This window comes from Polistes dominula, unplaced genomic scaffold (genome assembly GCF_049000335.1).
Source record: "Polistes dominula isolate Pdom_NZ unplaced genomic scaffold, Pdom_raw_medaka contig_82, whole genome shotgun sequence".
NCBI classification, from domain to species: domain Eukaryota; kingdom Metazoa; phylum Arthropoda; class Insecta; order Hymenoptera; family Vespidae; genus Polistes; species Polistes dominula.
Window position 1 is genome coordinate 2,527,993 of NW_028301046.1, and position 22,958 is coordinate 2,550,950.

Genomic DNA, 22,958 nt, shown 5'->3' on the forward strand with positions numbered 1-22,958 from the left:
AGCAAAGCTTGACACTCGCATATTGTAATCATTAACAATAAGTGTATTGACTGGATTACGCTCACGTCATCAGAGAACAGTTCTATGACGCGGCCTTATGATAAAGCCTTAAACTCGTAGATCATTCTTATCGTCTAAATTATTATATCCTTTTTAAGGATTTGCAGCGTACTCGATACTCGAGGTAGATAAAATGCCTCGCGCAGTTAATACCAAATACGCGAAAAAACGAATAATCGAAAAATGTTTGAAAAGTGTAAGTACTTTGGTATAAACGAATACGAAAATGGTACTCACAATTACTGCTGTGTCCCTCGAATTAACCCAAATTCGAATTAGTTGAATATAGTTGAAGATATTATAGTTAGAAATGATCTTTACGGGAGGAGTACCGCGCTTTGTTCTTTCATTTTTTTTCTTGGTTTTTGTATTTTTTTTTCTTTTTATTTTCTTTTACATTGACGGAAGTATAGAGAGTATAAAAAGTGTTTGTTGGTTCTTATAAGCTCGTTTATGTTTTTTTTTTGTTTGGTTATATTTTGTTGTTGTTCATTCTTATGGTATAATATGGTTGAGATCTGATTGTTAGTTGGAAAACTAAACTTGATAAAGTAAAGTTTCCATAGGTACGAAGAAAAAGATTAGGACTTGACCCAACTACCGAATCTCGAGTACGCTTTACAGAGATTTTCGTGTCCTCACTTGATCATAATACTCACCGCCGTGGGTCCCTGAGGAATGGTCGCAGCTTCTTTGGAAGCTTCTTCGATCTCCTTGAGTTTCTCCTCCTTACGTTCCTTTAACGTTTTTATGAGTTTCCATTTGGAGCCAGGTGGACCAGGACTAACCTGGCCTTCTTTCAAGAGTGCGCTTTCGGCAGTACCAGCGCAAGAAGAGGAATCAATTTTGATCTTGGGTAGGCTTAGATTTGTATCTGTCTCGGCAACTCCGATAACTTCTTTCATGGTTTCGCCATCTAGTCGCATGGTGGTGCTGCCACCACCACTGCTTTTTCGTCTGAATTGTTCTTCATCGAGTTCCCTGGACAATAGTTCTCTTTCATGTTGGTCCTTCTCCTCGTCCATGCCCATTATTTCCACCTGATTTTCTTCCTGAACCTTATCTCTTTCTGCCTCTTCCTCTTCTTCCTCCTCCTCCTCCTCCTCCTCTTCGATCTCGTCTTCGTCGATCGATCGTCCAGGACTATCCGGACCGGATGTCTCACCCGAAGAGGAACCGTCCTCGATTCTCGGAGACGGTACTGCTCTCTCCTTTTTCGCTTCCTCTTCGTGAGCCCAAGTATGATAATCGGTCACTCGAGCGAACACAGATTCTATACTTTCGGCAAATTTCCTTTTAGGAATGGGTCTCTCGTCTCTCGGATATCTTTCAACGGCTTCCTCGGTGCGACGTTCCTTGCTAACCGTACCGTTCATTTTGCTAGCTCGTAAATTATCTTTATCTTCTTTAAGTTCGATTTTAGGCCTAGCAACAGCTTTCATTTTGAGTTCTTTCAGTACGCAAGACATTCTTTCTTTAACGGTATCGTCCGGTTGATAGGGTTCTCGTTCTTCGGCTTCCTCCACCAAAACCTCGCTCATTTCCATATCCATTTGCGTTTGCATTTCTAGTTCCTCGAGTTTACGCAATTCGTAACAATACCACTCGTCCTCGGAATCGATCGAGTCCTCGGTGCTCTGTCGTCTCGATGATACTCTTGAGGTACTTCTGTATGAGTGTGTGCTTCTGTTGTCTTCGTCCTCGGCGGAACGACCACCTCCCAAGGTATTTCGAGGGATTGTTGATGACGAGGTAGAAATCGGGTAGGAGCACTTTGAATGAATCCTCTTGTGCTAGATGTCGAGGGACTACCTTCCGACGGTGGTGCTTCTTCCGATAAACTCGTCACCAATTCGGGTAAACGCGCACTGCCCGATTTTTCGCTTTTCTCGCTTTTTTCCGAAAGATCTTCGGGATATTCGAAACTCGGCTCCAACGATTGTCCATTAGTCCCCTCGTCCGATTTCTTTTCACTCGCGTTTTCGTCCATCGGCGGTTGCTCGTCCGACACCGTCGATGATTGTCGCTGACGATATTTGCCAAGTGCTCTCGATACCGCAAATTCCATGCTAGCACCGCCCATCATGGTTACCGGTGGAATTTTAGGCGTTTTTTCGTTGGGTGCTTCGTCCGAGCTACCTGTCGATCGTTTTATATCGCCGACTGTTTGAAAAATTGACGATCCACCCGATCCCGAGCCAGTACTCTTACCCTCCTCCTCCATGGCCATAGCTTGCTCGATCGTTTCGTGTTCGATCGAATCAGCCCTTCTTTGTTCCTTCTCCTTCACCCAACCATCTTGCGCTGCTTGTTGTTGCAATTGTTCTTGGTGCTGTTGAATTTGTTGATGCAAAGCTTGTTGCTGTTGCTGTTGCTGAAGGTTTTGTTGTTGCAAAGCTTGCTGCTGTTGTAAAGTTTGCTGCTGTTGCTGTTGCTGTTGTAAAACTTGTTGCTGCTGTTGAACTTGTTGCTGCTGTAGAACTTGTTGCTGCTGCAAAACTTGTTGCTGTTGCAGAGCTTGTTGCTGTTGCAGAACTTGTTGCTGTTGCAAAGCTTGTTGCTGCTGCTGCTGCATCATTTGTTGAGCCGATTGTTGTTGCTGTTGTTGTTGTTGTTGCTGCTGTTGTACCGTAATTGTTTGTTGCGATGGTTTTCGTTTTGTACTAGATGTTTTTACTTTTGCAAAAAATGGTAATTCTTGATTAACGTCGGACATCGCACTGTCTTCGTCCTCTGAAAGTCCGCTTTGTCTACCACTGCTCCATTCGGTCTCCGATTGTTCAGGATCCGATAGCGATTGCGAATGATGAGTTCGCCGTTTAGCCTTTGGAAGAATACCAGAAACGGTCGATACCAGAGTGTGCTTTTTCTTTTTCCTCGGTGCCTGCGTTCTGCCTCGGCCTCTAGCAGCGTTTATTTCGGCTGGAATTTTTTGTTGATTCTCCTGAGATCCGTCTAGATCTTCTCTTCGGACTCCACCAGGTAAAGATTGACTTCGGTGTCTTTTGCTCAGATGAAGATCAGGCAACCAATTGCTCATAGAGCTCATCGCGTTTTTTAAAGAAGTACCACGTCGAATTTTCTTTGTTAATTTTGTGCCATCGACCTCGTGATCTTTCAAATTCGAAGAAATACTTATGTAACCGGACTGAGATACTATTACGTTTGAGGCGTCGTAATATTCACTCGGCTGTTGCTGTTGCTGCTGCTGTTGTTGTTGTTGTTGCTGCTGTTGCTCTATTGGTATTCTTGCATTTTCGTGTTCCTGGATGTATTGGTGCTCTCGTTGCCATTGTCTCTGATAGCCGTCTGAAAGTTGTGCGCATTCAGTGCCGCTCAACAGTCTTTGCCCGTAAGGTTGATACTGTTGTTGCTGATAACCAACTACTTGCGGATAACTTTGATTAGCGTAAGTATGATGATACTGTTGTTGCGCTTGATAGGCCGGTGGTTGTGGATACCTTCGATCCGTGTAAGGACTTTGAGCGTAACTACCATCTGAGGTAAGAGATCTGATACTGGATGAAGTCGAATCATGGGGAATTTGTTCTTCCATCGAATTTATCCAGGAACTTTCGTTGTTCTCTGTGCGCGGTAAACTTGCGCTGGTCGGATAATAGGACAAAGCATCTGTGATGTTTCCTGTGGGAAACATGGTACGATACATCGCTGCCTTGTATCCCTCTTGGTTGCTCGTCGCATCCACGGCGTAGGAACCTCTTAATGGTTTCTTTATATGGCCAGTCATTCCGCTTGTTTCGGGATACTGCAGAGCGTTGTAACTTTCTTGATATCCAGCGTATTGACCGACGGCATCCGGATAATAGCCCGTTACTTTAAAGCCATAATTCCCGGAGCCACTAGTATAGACGCTCGTTATGGCTTGTTGACGATTACTGCCGGCAACGGAATAAATGGCGGGTTGTTCCGATCTATAAACATAATCCATAACGGTAGCCGAGGGTACGGAATCGTAAGCATGCTGAAGGCCATGTTGAAGAGAATGCTGAAGGGAATGTTGAAGAGCTGTTTGTTGACGGGTTCGTTTTTTTGGACTTTGACAGGTGGAGGTGCCTGGCGCCGGTGGAGGAACTAAATTGTAATCGTCCTTGGTGGCCGCTGCTGCTGCCGGTGATTTTATCGATGACGCGTAAGTATAGGGCAAGTGGTTAATCGTCGTCGTCGAATAAGAGGAATGAGCAGTTACGGGGGCTGCAGCTGTGGCGAAAGCATCTCTACCTTCCGGAGTGTCGTAAAGAGGCTCTTGTGTGATTACGGCGGTGCTTGTGCTTTCCGGAAGAGGTGGTATCGGACTAGAAGTTCTCGCTGGTTGTACGGACGAGGAGGCTGTTAGTGTCGTTCTCGTGTGATCGACTGAATAGGAAGTCAAAGCTTTACCGATCGAACTTTTTGGAGAACTCGGCGACTTATCCAAGCTGCTCCATCCGCTCATCGAAGATAGACCAGAATCGGATTTAGTAGCAACAATGTTGGCCGCATTAACCGTTTTCGTTATATGCTTGGGCGATACTCTTGGAGATTTAGGAGAATGAGGAGTACGCGGGCTGAGTCTACCTTGATCGAGAGATACCAATTTTTCGGCATTCCTCAAGAAACTTCCAGGACTTTGGGGTCTTTTCGTCTCGGTCTCTCTCTCCTCCGTCGCAGTAGGCATTAGGAAGGATTCGGTCGAATCTCGCGGCGCCGGAGGCGGTGGTGAACTCGGTGATGGACTCGGCGGAGTTCTACTTTCTTGAAAGTCCAAGTTTAATCGAGCAGCGCTACCGAAATAACCGTCTTGCCTAGTTCGGATACTTTGGACGCTGTGGACGCTGTGGACACTGTGAACGCTGTGAACGCTGTGTACGCTACCAACCGAGAGCGTTGGCGATGGAGCCTTGTCAGTAGTGGTACTGTAAATGGTGGGCGAGGCACAAGTCACCGCCGCGAAACTTTCGGCCATTAAATCGGTCAGCTCTTTATTCTCCGCATACCCTTTGGCAAAGTTACCAACGTCGATAGACAACTGAATAACTGGTTCGGGACTCTTCTCTAGAACGGCCGAAGTGTATCCCAATCTAGGAGGCGTGTAAGTGTTCGAAATAGAATCCAGATTGCTCCTAGAAGTGGAACTCAATCTCGGTGAGATGGATCTTGCGGTAAAATCACCGTCAGTCGCTAATCCACTATCGGTGCTAACCCTCGACAAAGATCTGCCCGTTGATCCGGGACTCTTCGAAAAGGTCCAACTATCGACGTCCGTTTCCGCATAAATCTTTCTCAATTGTTCGTCTATGCTACTCGCTTCTTCGGCCAACTTAGCCTCGGCTTCTGATGAGTATCGGCGTTTAGGTGATTCTATCAATCGCGATTGCAGTTCAATGAGATTTTGAGAATCCTTTTGCAATTTGCTGGTCAATCTATCGAGCTCGTGAAGCTTCTCCAAAGCAACTTGGTCGATCGAACTCAGCCTAGATAATTGAGCAAGATCTTGTTCACTGACGCAAGGTGTATTACCTCGATAGCTTTTGTAATCGGCCGCGCTAAATACTTCACCCTCGTCTTCATCGGCTTCATCTTCCTTCTTTGTAACCGATGCTTTAATCTCTTCTTTACTTTGTTGCACAGACGTTTCCTCCGTTTTCTTTTCTTTCGGTGAACTCTTTTCGTAATAAGCGATCTCGTTTTCTTTCTTACCATTAATATCCTCATCCTCGGCTTCCTCCCAGATCATACCAAGTTGCGAGGTAGGCCTAGAAGTATCCCCACAGATCAAATCCTCTCTGTAGGCATTGTTGAGACTACGATAGAAGGCCTCGTCCGGTATGTTACCCTCCTCCTCTAACGTCTCGAGAGTCTCCAAATTTCTCACATTCCTGTGCATGTCCGTAACCACGGCATTCGCGGTCACGCTGTCCTGCGTTAGTCCACCATGCATTCTCACCAATTCCTGTTGCGTTAATTTCTCCCTCAAAGCACTTGTCTCCTCCATTCCTATGGCTGCGTTCAAACTTTTTGCAATCGCGTCCAATTCACCGACCGAATCTTGCTCGTCACCCAATCTCGCTTCTTCGACTACCCCAGTACCGTTTTCTTGGCCACTACCGTTCGTGTAGAATTCTATCAATTGACTGATCACCGTCTGTTGCTCGTACAAAAGCCCTTCCAATTTTTCTAATCTCTCCCACATTTTGATATACTCCTGACTAAGTAAATCCAGTGCCCTCCACGCGTATTTCAATTCGGTCTCAAGAATGTTAAGCCTAGTACCCAATCTCTCCATATAATCACCGATGATGTAATCAATGTTACCGTCTGAGTTGGTACAGTAGCTCGGTAAAGCAGGTGAGTGCGCTCTCGGGCTGGTTGGCGCAGCTCCACCTAACTTTGTCGATTCCATTTTTGATTTTGATCTTTTTCTTTTATTTTTTTTTATATTTATTTTATTTTCTTATCTTCCTTTGTTTTTTTTCTTCCTTGAAATTTTTTTTATCCAACTTTACCCTCGATCCCTAAGCTTACATAATTTTCGCGATGCATAATCTCCTCAGGCAACCTATCGTTAATTTTCTTTATTTTGTCCCTGTCCCTTTCTGAAATTAGCTCGAAGTAAGTTGTTCAAAATGCAACACAACGTTTTCGTATTTCAATCGATTCACATGAATGTACTTTTTTTTCATGGTGCTTCCCCATATCCACCAACGTGTCCATCTGGCATCATCGTTAATCACTATTATCTTCAATCGTCCGATGACTATTACTTCTCTAAGCACAAAATATTGTTTGTCACTGTTCTTAGACACTACTGATACACATCGCGTACGATACGTGGAAGGCATCGGGTCTCGATCCGATGGAAAGCTCGATATCGCGCGATATTCTGCAAATGGCACTTTGGAAGCAGTTCCGAGCGATCATGTTGCCCTTGGAAATCTGTAAAAAGAAAAATAGCATGCGTGTGCTTCGTCACGGTATATTTTTTGTTATCTTATACCGCAACGATGCTCTAAACAATTTCCATGGTTCCTGCGAAATCAATAAAATCCATATTCATATTTCCCAAAACAAGAGATTATAAATTTACAATTGATGAAGGAAATTGATCAGAAAGATATTAGAAAAGATTTATTTTTCATTTGGCACGGATATTAAAAACAATAAAAAATTCGATGTATTGTAATAGGAGATTGAAGGACATGAACAAGGAAAATGAAGTGTGTAAATGAAACGAAGTTAACAGCAAATGTAACGCAATCGATCCTATCGTCTATTCGCGTACCGGAGGCCACGGCCCGGAGGTCACGGCCCGGAGGACACGGCCCGTAGGACACGACTCGAAGAAGGCCACCCGATAGCCTCCGGGTACGTGCGTTTTAATTAATTCCCCAGCTGCGTCGTGTGCCGTCTTCTACGAAGATAATCCCGCGTTACGTGATCGCATCTGCCATTAATGAAGTAGAGTCTTGAGATTCTCACAACGAGACCATTCAAGATTATAACCTAACGAATGACTTTGATAACTGTCGAGAATTGTTCCATTCTTATATAAAGTTAATAATAATTTTGTAGAATGTAATTTAGATACAGAAATAAACCTTGTTGATATGAAACAACATTTTAGAAAAGATTTTCTACGTGTTTCTTGTTATTGAGATGTAAATCATTGAAACTAACCGATACTTTACATGAAAATTAACAACTTTTTCATTTGGTTTTCTTTCATAAAATATTTATTGTCCTTTAGGTTGAAGAGTGAAAATGGAATGAGAAAATAAAATGTTTCGAGTGTTCCTTTCAATCGATTTTCCTTTCAGATTTCAAGTTGGTTTTAAAGCTTAAGATTTGTTGTTTATGTTAAAAGTCGACAAGGATCGACACGTTTTCATATTTAAGGACGTAACAAAGTGTACTTCGACTTTGTGATTTCAATCACATGTGAAATGAATTTTTTAAAAACAATTATACAACACGTCAATTTTTGAAAACTGAATAAAAAACTATTGAGAAGAATTCGTGAAAGAAAATAATCACTAAGGTGTTTACCTTTTCTAATTTGCATTGTCATTGCCAACTACTTCCAACAAAATGTTTTAATATTTCTCAACATTTTTTCAAGCTGATTTTATGAATTTGTAAATAGCGAAAAAAACACAATTGTGTGGTATAGTTCAAGCAAAGATTGTATAAAATTTCGAACTGATTGAATAGCAAATCATTACAATAAATAGTTACTTAATGTTAAGATGAATTTTGAATGATGATAAAATTGAACAAACTTTTTAATAGATACAATACGAAGAAAATAAAGTAAAACTTTGTTAAGAAGACATTAGAAATTACATTTGAAAAATATAACTGTAGTAGACAAAGTTTCCGTGACTTGGAGACCGTATCTTTATCTGTTTTTTTTTTTATTTTTTTTACTTTTTATGTTAGTATTTGCAGAGGGAAAATTTCTCCTTTGAGACTCGTACGACAAAATAATTCAAGGTATGGCAAAAGCGTGTTCCATAGACAAAGTAAAAGAAAGAGAAAGAAAACGTAGAAAAAACACAAAAATATTTTATATACGTGAATGTAATTGTGATAACATTTAAGAACATTTTTAATTTTTGATAAGGATTCATTCAACACGATCAAAACTATTTCTCTTGATTAATTTGATAACATTTCGTTTATAGTTGAAAATCTGACAGAAAAGTTTGTAAAAAATAAAACTAGTAATATTTTAGTAATATTTTAGTTCTATGTGAATTGACGAACCGATAATATCGATTGATAAAATTTTAGCAACAGGTTTAGTTGATTGACACTTTAAACTATCATTTAATGAATGCATTACAAAATATAATTTATAAAATTATTTCATATTATTATTGTTATTATTATTATTATTATGGAATTTTTCTCATCAATTTGTTTTTATTTTATCTTTTACCGTTGTATTCGAACGTGTTCAATCGATGCGAGAAAACAAAAAAGTTTTCCTGGTATGCGATAGATATGGGAAAAGTTTGAACTTTTTTTTTTTTTTTTTTTTAACATTGTTTAAAGTATTTCAATATTTTCGAAATGCACATGAGTTGAGATAAAGATTATGTTTTTGCTCGAACGAACAGTAGACAACGTATGGAATTTATTTGCAAATATCCGATTATTGTATTTAATACGTTTTGTAAACTGTGAATTATTTGAGACTTAATAAAACGTATTAAAAAGATATTGGAGATTGATAAATCATATTGACGTACGATTTAACATATGCATTTATATTTTGAATATTTACATAAACATTTATACATATATTCATATAAAGAGATAAGTGTGTCTGTAGTATTTATATTAATTTATAAAAAAATAAGAAATGTAATTCATTTGAAAAATCGTTTGACGTTAATCGCACGATCGCGTTAGAAATGAATCACAGTATACGAGAATTCCTTTTGACTTTGACCAATAATATTCCCTTTTGTCTTTGTATATTTGTACGTTTTAATGATAAAGAAATAAAGACAGATAGATTCATATTCGGATCGTTGAATATTAATTATTCTACAGTTCCATCCTTTTGCAATAACGCGTTTAGATTACTCAACACATTTCTATCGAGTTTACACTTCTCGATCAATGTTCAAACAAAACAAAAAAAAAACACTACGGCTTATCGAAAATGTTATTATTTTCATTCGTTATTAATTCGATTAAAATTATTTTCATTAATATAAAAAAACAAAACTCGTTCGTTAAAAAAATAATGTGAAGATTGGTTTTATTTCTAAACTGAAAAAAAAAAAAACGTACGAAGATGATCAAATGTTAATTGCACAAATAAAAACAGGCAAATACGATAACACGAGATTTCATTCTCGATGTCGATAAATTAGATATTACAGAAAACGCGATTGATAAATCAAATATTATTATAAAACGTCATAGGTAAAACGATAAATCTCAAAAGAGAAATATCTTTTCTTAGTAAAAAATAGTCAAACGGAAGTTTCTTCACGTGAAATATGATAGATGTTTTATCGATATTTCCAAATACATCCTCTTATCCTCGTGTCCTCTCGAAACGAAAACGTTCTTCAAATGGTCTCAAAACGAAGAAGAAGTTTCATCTTTTTTTTTTTTTTTTTTTTTTTTTGGTACAAAAAATACAAATTGGCTTCTTGACGTATAAAAATCTCGAAAATGTTTTTCGTTCAAGCTTCAAGCTTCTTCAGCTTATTCTTCTTGTTTTTTTGTTAGACATACGATTCGTAACACTCAATGCACGAATTTTCCTTCCACTCCTTCCCTCCCCCCCCGCAATGTCAATTAATTACTTTTGAGAGACCGTTCAAGGTTACTAATGCTGCTTGATAAATGATCTTCGATTAGTACAAATATCTATATTACTATAACGTAATTATTATAACGTTGCGGTTCTATTTTATAACGGGTGATGTGATCGATTAACGAACTTTGCTAAAGTTTTCCTCGTTAATTAGATTTTCTGAGACAGTCCCGTATCGTGATACGTCGTACGATATGTTAAAATTTTGCAATCTTCGCCATGGTTGTCATAAATCAAGCCTCGACGGCAAGAGAAAATTGATCCTTGAGAGAAAGAAGGATCACATATATATATATATATATAGGTGCAGGGCGTGTATTGGAAAGATTAAATTACGAGACTTCTCTTCTTCTAGTATCGTTCGATCTTTCTAGGGTCTATGAAACGATCGGGGGGGTCCTCTGATAAAACCTTCAACTCTAGTCAAATATAAAAAAACTAATTGTTTCGACACTTTGCTAGGGAATTCGTGTTTCAATCAGGTCAAGTACGGTTCTTCTTTTCGTTTATTAACAATAAGAAAAAATTGTCTAGTCTCATTCATCAAATGTACTCAAAAGAGTTAAGATACATATATATCTTCTTTCTTTTTTTTTCATTTTATTTATGAGTTTTATTTTATTTTTTTTTTTTTGATAAAATCTCATTGAAAATAATTACACCATGAAAAGTATAATATACGTCATATACAATTATAAATCAAACTTAACTACGTATATGTATATGTATTTCACTTTAGATAGTTTTCCTTCGAAACGGATTGTAGCTATAATTATTCGAACAACTCGGTGGTTTTGTTTCAGATGAATAGAATCAACTTTGAATTAAATTACGGACAAGGGATTTTCATCTTGACCCCTCGTCATCTTGGATATAGTTAGAATTGAGAAGTGTCAAGGAAAATACAATAGCGATGGTGTAAATGGGATTAGTTTATCGTTTCACAACACGTAAAGTTAATGGGATATTTGTAATATGAATCAAAATGATAATATTATAGTTGTTTTCAAATTTATTTATGAATCAAATATTTTCTATCTGTATCGTGATAGTATTATTAAGATAAAAGAACAATAATCTTATTTAATGAATTTAGAATTTTTGTATTATAAATAAAATATATATATATATATATATTAATATTTTATATATTTATATAAATTATATAATATATATAATTAAATTGTATAATTATATAATTTATAATATATAAATTAAATTATATAATTATAAAATTGAAAATATATATTATTATTTCTAATATAAAAATTAATATTATAAAATAAATAAAATTATATAATTATATATATATATAAATTAATTTATTATATAATAGTATATTATATTATATTATATAATATAACTATATAAATTATAATTTATAATTCTATTTATAATAATAATATATATAATTCGTACATTATATTATATATTAATGTTATAGTACAATATTATATTATGTTATACGATAATATAATAGAAATAGAAATAGAAAAAAAAGTGGAATAGAACGAATGAAAGAAATTTGATCATTCGATACGTCGTAGAACCCTGAAGAAGAAATAGAAGAAATAGAAGAAATAGTAGAAGAATAAAATGAAGAACACAATGTCTATCTTGATCTGTAACCTTGATAGAATATGTACGACATGATTTTCCCCAGGAGCGTATTGAAAAAGTCATAAACTTTGAGATCTCGTAAACGTCGCAACTCACTTTGTAGAGAGTTTTCATTTCAATTTCGTTTCTCCTCGTAGTTTTCCTATCGAAGAAAAAAGACGAACTGATATTTCAACATAGAAGAGATCTACGAGGAGTCAGTCAATATATTTTGTCTATCACTATTCCTCCTACGAAGCAGAAAAATAAGAAAAATAAGTAGAAGAAAAAAGTAAACATGAAGTAGAGAGAGAAATACTCATTTTGTTTCTTCTTCTTCTTCTTCAATCGTAATCTTGAAAGAGGGTGCTACGAATATGGGGAAAAGGAAGGTTCAAACATGGTAGGACACGTGATAGGATCTACTCTCACAGACTCCTATGGTCCTTGTTGACGTAATTAGGTTAACTATGACGTACAGTTATGCGTCCTACGTTGTTACCAGTCGTGTTTTACGACTATGACAATGTTAACAATGATGAATGACTTTCTATGGACCGACATAGAATTAAATGAAATTTATTCTAGCGAATTTTTTTTTTTTATTTCATTTATTCATCTTCACAAATAAATAACAAATTAATCGATCATCTATTCGAGAATGTGTTTGTAAAATAAGCGAATTTTTTGTTACTATTATGTAATTATTAATGTATAAATGTGTTTGCATGTTAAACATTTACAAAATTAGATTATTTACATTAATGAATTATTATACAGTGTGTATATAGTAATAATGTTTTATAATATTATATATTATTAAATTAATTAAATTAATTTATTAATTATTAGTTATTAATATTTTTATTTATTAAAATTATATTTTATTTTATTTATTTTATTAAATTAAATATTATATATATTTAATTTTTATTTATATATAATATTAATATTATATATATTTATTATTTATTATATATATATATATTAATAAATTATTTTTTTATTATTTATTAATAATAAATTAATTTATTAAATAAATAGATATTAAATTATATATTAATTTATATTAATATTATTTATTAATTTAATTATATATAATTATTATAATATATATACGAGTATATATATTATTAAATTAATAAATGAAAAAATATAATTAAAACTTTTTTTTCCACTGAGAATAATTTTCTTTTTTTTTAAGTACCACTACGCAGGATGATAAACTCCTAATGGATAGAGATAGTACTATTATAGTTGGTTAATATCAAAAGCTCGGAAAGAGGGGACATCTGAAAGCGTAAATTCGTCCGGGGGTTAAGCTTTGAGAAAGTGCTTTCATTCCTCACAGAGGATCGATATTCAGTCGGCCTTCCGAAACCATGAGTGAACATGCTTTCCTCTTTCTCTCTCTCTTGAAGTTTGTACGCATTAACTCGTCTCCTTTTATGTCCTTACTCTTTTTAGCAAATAATCCTTCTTTCTTTTACTTTCGCATTTTCCAAAGTTTCGGCCCTTTTCATGCTACCCAAAGTAGGAAGCAAATATTTCGATCATCCCTTTTCTCTCTCTCTCTCTCTCTCTTTCTCTCTTTCCTTCTCTCTTTCTCTTCAATACGAGCGAATTGCTCGAATCTGTCCCTCCTCCACCTCCTTCCCTCTCCACCTTCTTCTCCACCCTTTCCAACTCTCTTTCAAATCTCTTCTCCTACCCCTTTTTCCGTTGGCCCTTGGGTAACCCTAGTTCCCCTCGGAACTACTTGTAGGGTGATTTTAGTTTGCACAGGAAGTACGAAGGGGTAATACGTGAAAATGTAGGGACTACTCTAGGTTAACCGAGTTAGTTAAAGATTTTTCATTCATTTGTTCGAGCGTGTTTAATTCGCATTACCATTTTTATCCGTTCGATCTTTATTTTATCTCTTTCTATTTCTCTCTTTCTCTCTCTCTCTCTTTCTCTTTCTCTCTCTCTCTTTCTCTTTCTCTCTCTCTCTTTCTCTCTACCTTTCGGATCATCGAGCATTGAAATAAATAAAGTACGAGTTATCGTGTAAATCCATTTATTTCCTTTTTTCTATTTTATCTTTTAACACTCAAATGCTTTCTTCTGGGATAGATTTTTGTTTATCCTATTTTTGGTTATTTTGTTTGTAGTTTTTTTTTTTTTTTCACAAAAGATTGAATACAAAATACATTATTGTTGTAAAGAATTTGAATGAGTTTTAACTATAGCTTTTAAATTAATATATTTGGTCATTAAATATGAAATGTCTGATTTCGAGATGAAAATAATCCGAGTAATTAGACATTTCATAGTTAATAACCTAATATAATATATATATTATTTTAAATACAAATATATATTTTTTTATTTTATATATTTTTATTTTGTATTTTATATATATATATATATATATATATAAATTTTTTTATTTAAAATTGTATAATATTAATATATAATATTTATAATTATTATTATTAATTGGCATTAGGAACTCAAAAGTTTATTGCGCCATTGTTCCCGTATATAATATATATAGATATACAAATATATATATATTTTTATTTTATATATATATTTGTTTATTTTAAATTACATATATTTGTATATACATATTTTATATATTAAATATAATATAAATAAATGTATATGTTTATACAGAAATTCGTTAAAATAAATAAATACATGAAATGAAAATTGTACAATGGAAAGCAAATGTATTCAAGATGTATTTTATAGTTGAAATACCAGCCAGACGAATTTCGAGATAAAAGCAACCGAAATAAAGGGACTTTTGGTTTGGTTTTGGAGTAATCCGAGCTTGTTGAAAATTGCGTTGAAATGCACGAGCAATTTTCGTTACGAATGGAAAAGTGTTAGTGCACCATTTCGATAGCCACGAATGATAAAGAAATGAAGCGACTAAGTCGAATGAGAGGATACCTTGTATCAAAGATTCCGAATCGAGATCAATAATTCACTTCGTAGAAATGAAAGTAATCGCAAAAGGGCTAAAACTTCATGGAAAGTAACTCCCTTTTCTTTCCCTTTTTTCTCTTTCAAGATTAATTCCAACTTCGATATAGAATATCGATACAATCCTGGACATCTACTTTTAAACATTTCCTAACTTTTTTTTGTTTCTTCTCGTGTAGGAAGGAAAGTTCTTTAAATCTTTGCTAGGATTTCTACATTAATAACTTTGATAATGTTTTTTTAACATGTGTGATTCATATGTCAAAGTTTTCCAATTTTTCTAAATAATTTTTTTGTTTTTTTTTGTTGTTTTTGTTGAAAACAATATTTCGATTAACAAAAGTTCAATACGACCTTTTCATCTAACTCTGATTTTTTATTTAATCTACATTCTACACAATTGTAGAAATCTATTATAGGGCAATACAATATTCAAATGTTTTTTGAGAAAACGAAAGGTAGAAATTTAACACGCATTTTTGTATATACAAGTAATACGTGACGATGAGTTGAAAAGTCTTGAAAGGTAACACACGAGAGGGGTTGTAAAGTTCTAAGCCTAACACGAGAATAAGTCAAAAACTTGAAGTTTAACTTGATGTTGTAAGACCATAATGCTGCAAATTTGTCAAACCACCTTTCGTGTTTTAAGTTGAAAACTTTCAAACAACCCTTTGGTAATTTGTTAGGCTAAAGACTTTTTAAAACACTTTAGGTATTAAAACAAAGCTAATCTCAAAATTTATCGACGATTACGATTCGTTCATTTGATATCTGAACGATAAATGAAACTTCATTAACCAAAATCAAATGAAGAAACGTGTGTGTTGTTTTACGATTGAACAAAACCTAATCGATCGAGAAAAATGATGAAGAAGATAAATAAAATACCCTATAGGCCCTATTATTTTAATAAACTTTGTAATCTCTGTACTTAGAAGTACGAATTAGATAATGAAGTATTTTCTTTCTGTTTTTGTTCCTTTTCTTCGCAAATTACCAAAGTTGAAAGTAAGGTCCGTAGGATCATTAGGCTTAGGGTGGGTGGATGGGGAGGATGCAAATTAGGTGGATCAAAGGATCGACGGGTGATACTTCGAGGGATGAAAAAAGTGGTTACACGGTCGATATCCCCCTGTGGGAAAAGATTCAAGGATTCTTTAGGGATCGGAGTCACGGGAGGGGGAATTCTATTTGATTGACTTGAACCTCCAATATCTTTTCAAATTTCTTTTCTATCATAATAAATCTTATCACGTTCTCGAGTTAATTCACACACACACACAAACACACATCTCGATTAGATTTAATAGAAATTAATAACTGTAAAAAAAATTTCGTAAAATATTGTAATTGATAATTACATGTTAAATAAATAAATTATTATTTATTTAATATAATATAATATTGATTTTACAATATTATTATATTAATTATATTATATTATTTATTATATTATATTAATTATTATATTATATTATTAATTAATATTATTATGACATTACACAAATGGATTTTTTAATTAATTAATCAAAATTTAATGGTGTTAGCTCTAGTTTATGTAAAACTATATAATTTATATTTTAGTAATATTTGAAACATTGATAGTTGAGTTGCTGACAAAATCCTAATAAAAATGCGAAACGTTCAACAGGATTAAAACAAATATATTCTGTTTTTTTTTTTTTTAACAACTGTTCAATTTTCCTACGATACAAAGTTTTTATATATTCGACAAATATTTTTATACATAGAGAGTTTATATTTTATTTAAATGGATTCATTTTCCAATAGAATTACATTCGTGTTTGTAACCCTGTACATGATTAATCGATTTATCATATTGTTAGTTTGTTTATGCATATATGCGCATGACTAATACGAGATTACGTATTACGTTTGTACATTTGTCCTTTAATAATTACCCGCACGCAAAACTTGTTACTATATTATAAATAAATAGAGAGATAGAGAGAGAGAGAGAGAGAGAGAGTGGGTTAGGATAGGTCATGTGGAAAAAAAAAATTGACAAACGTAACTTTACTATTTCCATTTGACAATTTCAATTTTTCATTGCATGCATCGAACGAGTTTAAATTATAAATAAGTAAAAGAGGTTTACACGATAGGTTCACTATTAATACAATGATGAAAACATGCCATAATGTAAACCATAACGTATAATATATATATATATATATATATGTTTCATATTCTTTCTTGTAAGAAAGAATAGAAAAATTGAAATATGTGTTTCTTTTATAATCCATTGTCTTCTTCAAAAGAATCCTAAATCTTCTAGAATTTGACCTAATTCGGTTTCATGTGAAATATATATATATATATATATATATATATATATATATATGATATAATAAAGATATACAGTAAACGGAAGTTTTCGTGTTTCCTCGTAAACGTGAAAATCTTTTAGATAGACTTTGAAGATTCGTGCAAAATTACAAAATGCTCGTCAAACTTAAAGAAGCAAAAAAAAAAGAAAATTTTCTTTTAACTGTAAGAATCGTGGATCCCTTTCCTCTCCCCTCCCCCCCTCCCCCCTCCCCCCACCCGACTGCTATCATTTTTCTTCTTCCATTTAACAATAAAAATAAAATATAATTTTTCGTTTCCTTCGTAGATCTGTTTTTAGATAAAATTGAGATGTGTGTGTGTGTTTGGTTCCGTCTCGTGAGTAGTTTCGCGATTTCTCGTTGTTTTTTTTTTCTTAACGTTGAGTACACGCGACATTAAGGGCCAAGGGTGTAGTAGTAGTAGTAGTACGATATTACGTGCGATTAAATGCGTTCTGTAAAAAAAAAGGGGAATGCCAATGGAATGGGGAGTATTATAACGAAGCAGTGCCATTTTCTCATCGATCGGACGGTGTTTTTGCCCTTGGAAAAAAGTCGCGCAAAATGTTCGTTCTCAATAATCTCGGCTTGAATTGCGGTTAACTTTGAATAACATTTTGTTTTTTGTCGTAATATCAATTTAATCAATTATGCTTGACGATCAATTTGTGGTACGATTTGTGGTAAGGGTTTTGAAAACCCGGTCAACCTTTTTTTTAATTTCTTATCTAAATTATAAATCAGAATTTTTTTTACGGAATATTCAAATATTTGCAATATTTCAATTTTATTCTGATATTTTAATATTCGAATATTTAATTTAATTAAAAAATATTTTAATATTTTAATATTAATGAATATTAATGTTGAATTTAATAATAATAATAATAAAATATTTAATATATTTCATATTTAATTATAAAATTATAATATATCAAATGTTAAATATTATATTTCTAATTTTATTCTTTTTATCATTTTATAATTTATTATTTTAATATTGTATATTGTAATTATATATTATATATTTTTAAATATTCAATATTATATTTAATATTATAGTATTAAAAAAAAAGTTAATGCATTTACAAAAAAAAAAAAAAAAAAGAAGAAGAGTTTCCTACGAAAGACTAAGGTGTAAACACTTCGTGTATATGCAGGTAGTATATACAGGTGTTTAAAGTGCTAGCAGTCCGATTCAATTATCCTCAACCACACAGGGATACCTGTTTATTATAAAATATATACTCGTAGAGTAATAGAAGGTACGTCCTCGCAATTATTTCCCTAGAGGAAATTGAATTAATCCCACAGTCTGTTTTTCTTCTTTTTTTCTTTTTTTTTTTTCTCTTATGAATGAAAAATAGCATTGAATTTTTCTTGTTTCGATCAAGAATGGTTTGCAATTAGTCTGGTTTTTCTTTTTTTTTTTTTTTTTTTTCCCCCATACGACCTCGTCGTTTCTCATCATCCATTTTTTGATTTTTTCTCATTTATGATCAAAAAAGAATGATCGAATATAATTTGCTGCCTTGCGTTTACATTTTCAAACGATGCGTTTGAGTGATTTATTGGAGAAATTTAGAAAGAGAGAGGATATGATAAAAAAAGAGAGAAACACAGAAAGGAAGAAGCATCTGGCAATTAAAATAGAAAAAAAAAGACTTTAATACCAGCAGAGTTATTTAATACGAGAAAATTTTCCATGCGGATCATTTTTCCACGTTGAAAAGAGAAATAAGGGTCGTTTTACTTGTGGGTTTATATAAAGAATAAAAAAAAAAAAACATAAAAAAACATATCGTAACCAATTCTACGACAGGAGGCTTGTTTTTTTTTTATTTTTTTATTTTTTTTTTTTTTAAATATTCTGACAGGTGAAAAATTATACGGGTCACGCGTAATGTATCTTTGGATAAAATTAAAAAAGTTGCTTTCTCGGTAAAAGCGTGTTCCGTAATGATTTTTCTTTCTTTTTATGTATGAATATGATTACTTTGAAGAATTTTAATCTTTTGTGAAAATTATTTGTAATATTAATAAAAAAAAAAAGGAAAAAATATATTAATTAATGATAAAAATAAAAATTGGATCAGCAGAATTTTTTTTTATGTAATAAAATGGACTATTATTTTTCGTGGATAAATTAAATAAAAATTAAAAGACAGAAAGATGTGTGTATGAAAAAAGAATAAAAAAATAAAATTAAATTGAAATCACTTACGTTTATTGTATGTTTCAAATATTGTCGATCAATTAGAATAAATTAATTAATGAAATGGATCAATCAATAATTGACAAAAATGAAATAAAATAAAGATAAAGTATGGTTCAATTGAAACACAGAAAATAATCCTACATAATAAGATAATCTTCATCGTTATGGTGATCTCTCTATGTTTAAAATTTGCATTCGTAATACACGAGTTATATTTTAATACTTCTACCTTAAAACTCTTTAAGCTAGCAAACTTAAATTCTTTCCAAGATTTGCGTGTTAATTCTTAACCTAGTTAACTAAGTTCTTGTGTTTCTATAAAAACAGACAGATCACATTATTTTTTAATACGATTTAAATTCACATATATCAGTAATATAATTGTGCCCATATTTATGAAAATGGTTTAAATCATATATCTCTTGTTTCGAGATATTTAACCTTTTGACTGCTAAAGGCGTATATATACGCTCTCACAAATCCATCGATATACACGAAAGGCGTAAATATACGCCCCCTGAATTTTTATACCATAACACCTTTACTACTTTTATTGTGATATGTAACATAGTAACTAAATATTGGCTAATTATTTCAATGTCGTTTACTTAATTGCTTTTATATTTGAAATTCGTCGTCTATTTTAATTTGTATTATCTTTATTCGTTCATTTTATCGTTTTATTATTTTTATAAATTAGATTAAAATTATTCAAATATTCTGTTAAAGTTATTATACTCTGTGTTACATTATTGTATATTTTCTTTTACATTTAAATTACCGATTATTATTGAAGGAATGCACAAAATAAATAAAATAAATTAAAATAGGTTAAAAAATTACTTAAAAAATATTTTTAAAAATTCATATTTTATATTTTATTTGCCATTATTATCTGTTTTGGTCCAGTAGTCAATGGAAAAACAGTTGCAGCGATTTGACATGCGAAAATTGCGCCCTCCGTTCATATTAATGGATTGGTTCGAGAGCGCACCGCAGTCAAAGGGATTGAAATAAAAAACATTATCTAACGATTCATTTTTGATAATATCGGTTTCAAATTACATTGAACTCATTTTTTATTAATTTTGATTTAGATCACTTTCATAATTATGGGCACAATTTAGAATCTATTTTGATGTAACAAACGAGAGAGCCGTGCCTCTGATCCTTAGAGATTAAAAAAATCCTTGCTACACCTTCGCGAAATCACATAAAGTATTTCTGATCGTATATGACGTGAGTCTTGGCTTTTATAAACGGCTTACTAGAATCGTAGTTGAGTTAGCAGACTACATCCTACTCAATTAAGGAACAAGGCTATTCGCGTAATCGTTCTTTCCAGATAATCGATCAAGAGAAATGAACGGACGTGGTTATTTTTACTCGTTCATACCAAAAAAATCGCGTGTCGACCATCAACGGAGATGAACTATTGATTGTTTCTTATCGATCTTTTCCAAATGAACTTTTTTTTTTGTTTCCAACTCGTTCAAATTATAATTTCACTTTGTTGTTTATTCGCATATATACATACGTATATACATGTGTGAATTCAAACGAATCTCACGTGTGTTTCATAGATCGGTGAAAAAACAAAAAACAAAAAACAAGTACTCAATCCATGTTTTCTTTCGTTTAATTCGTCTCGTTGTCAACGTTTTTTTTCATCAAAAATTCATTCACATTTCCTACGTGACAAAATTTTATCGGTGAGCGTTAAAAAAAAAAAAAAAAAAAAAAAATAGAGAAGCACTTTTTTTCATTTTTTTTTTTTCATTTGCATCTAGCGTTTGACCCGAAAACTAAGTCATTCGTGATAATTGATATTTGACTTGGTTATTTACGACATAAAATGTATCTTTTTTTTTTTTTTTTAAAGAGTTCATCTAACAGTTTAGCAGAGACAAAAAAAAAAAACTTGTTGAAAAAGAAATTTTGCTTTTGCAGTTTATCTACATTCTCGTCTAGTTGTACGAAATTAAGGATACCGTGTTTAAATAGCCTACGGGGGTTGTTCATTATTCTGTTTGGGCCATTCATATTTAGTTTTCTTACAGAAGCGTCAACACGTGTCAAATTGGGAGACTAGTTTCGTTCACTTTGATCGATCATTCGTGCTTACAATTAGTATATAAAAGGAAACCTTGTGTATGCATGTATGTGTGTGTTTGTGTGTGTGTTTATATGTAACTCTACGCTTATAGAGAGACTTCATAGATTATTTATAGCTATATATACACATGTGATTCGCGTAAGGTTCTCATTTCTTCATTGAACTGCAAAGCGGGCCTTTTACTATCCCCGGAAATGAATATAACCGAGTATCAACCTAACAAAATGAGAGATAGAGAGAGAGAGATAGAGAGAGAGAGAGAGAATGTGGAAGGATAACGAACAAACTAACTCGTTATGCTAATTAACGAAAGCAGACCGACTCTTGTCGGTTTGGTATGCAATTTGGTACGCCTCCTCCACTTCCGCATGATTTCGATCAGCCGATAAAGTCAGCTGAAGTACACAATGGATTTTCGCGCTTTTCTTGCTTATCTTTCTCCTATATTTACTTACACTCGCCTGACCTCCATTCTATCATTTCTATCATTCTTGCGATGTAAATTGAATGAATAACTTCTTTATATTCTTCCTTTTCGAAAATTGTTTGATGAAAAGCAATTATATTTTTTGTTTGAAAAATTTAAATCGTTGTGTCATTAAAAAGTTGATTCGATGCATACGTGACCTAAATTTCAAAAATGTTTGATAAATATAAAAACGTGGCTCAATTTTTTACACAAATTTTCAAACTTTCGTTACGACAAAAAATTGAAAAAGGTGAAAAACAAACAAATTGGTTTTTTGTGGTTTTTCGTGTAATATCACTTTTTTTGTATCCTCGTCATATTTTTATATGTACTTTTACAGTGATTTTTTTTTTCTTTTTTTTCTCTCTCTCTCTCTCTCTTTGAATAATTTATTTATCACGTTAGTATAGATTTTTTTTTTTTTTTTTTTTAGATAAATAACAAGTATGTATAAAGTGTGTTTCTCTTTGAATCATTTAATTTAATAAATTTGATGAAAGTTATCTTCATTCTATTGATTCTATTGTTATGTAAATTTAAATAAATATGAATAGTTAAATTGACGATCGTTTAGAAACGAGAACTATTGTCGTTTAGTCAATTTTGCGTTATTTGTTTCCAAATTTTGATTATAAATGTCAATATAATAATGAAAAAGTTATCACGTGATAACGCATATATATTTCTATTAATTTAAATTATAATTTAATATTAACAATACATTAATATTGAAATAATAATTTAAACAAACAAATCATTGTTTTTTTTTTTTTTTTTTTTTTCAATTTGTCTTTGAATAGACATTAATAAAAATCTTTTGTAAATAAGAA

General features: G+C 32.8%; 1 protein-coding gene across 1 annotated transcript in view; it reads right to left on the reverse strand.

Annotated features, from left to right (window-relative positions):
- The window catches only part of unc-13 (protein unc13 homolog), an 88,838-nt gene that overhangs the window by 47,610 nt on the left and 18,270 nt on the right, over positions 1-22,958 (reverse strand). Inside the window, 2 exon segments of the mRNA XM_089175113.1 lie at positions 720-1,780; positions 1,783-6,993. Coding sequence (XP_089031239.1) covers positions 720-1,780; positions 1,783-6,460 — 5,739 coding nt within the window. The 5' untranslated portion in view covers positions 6,461-6,993.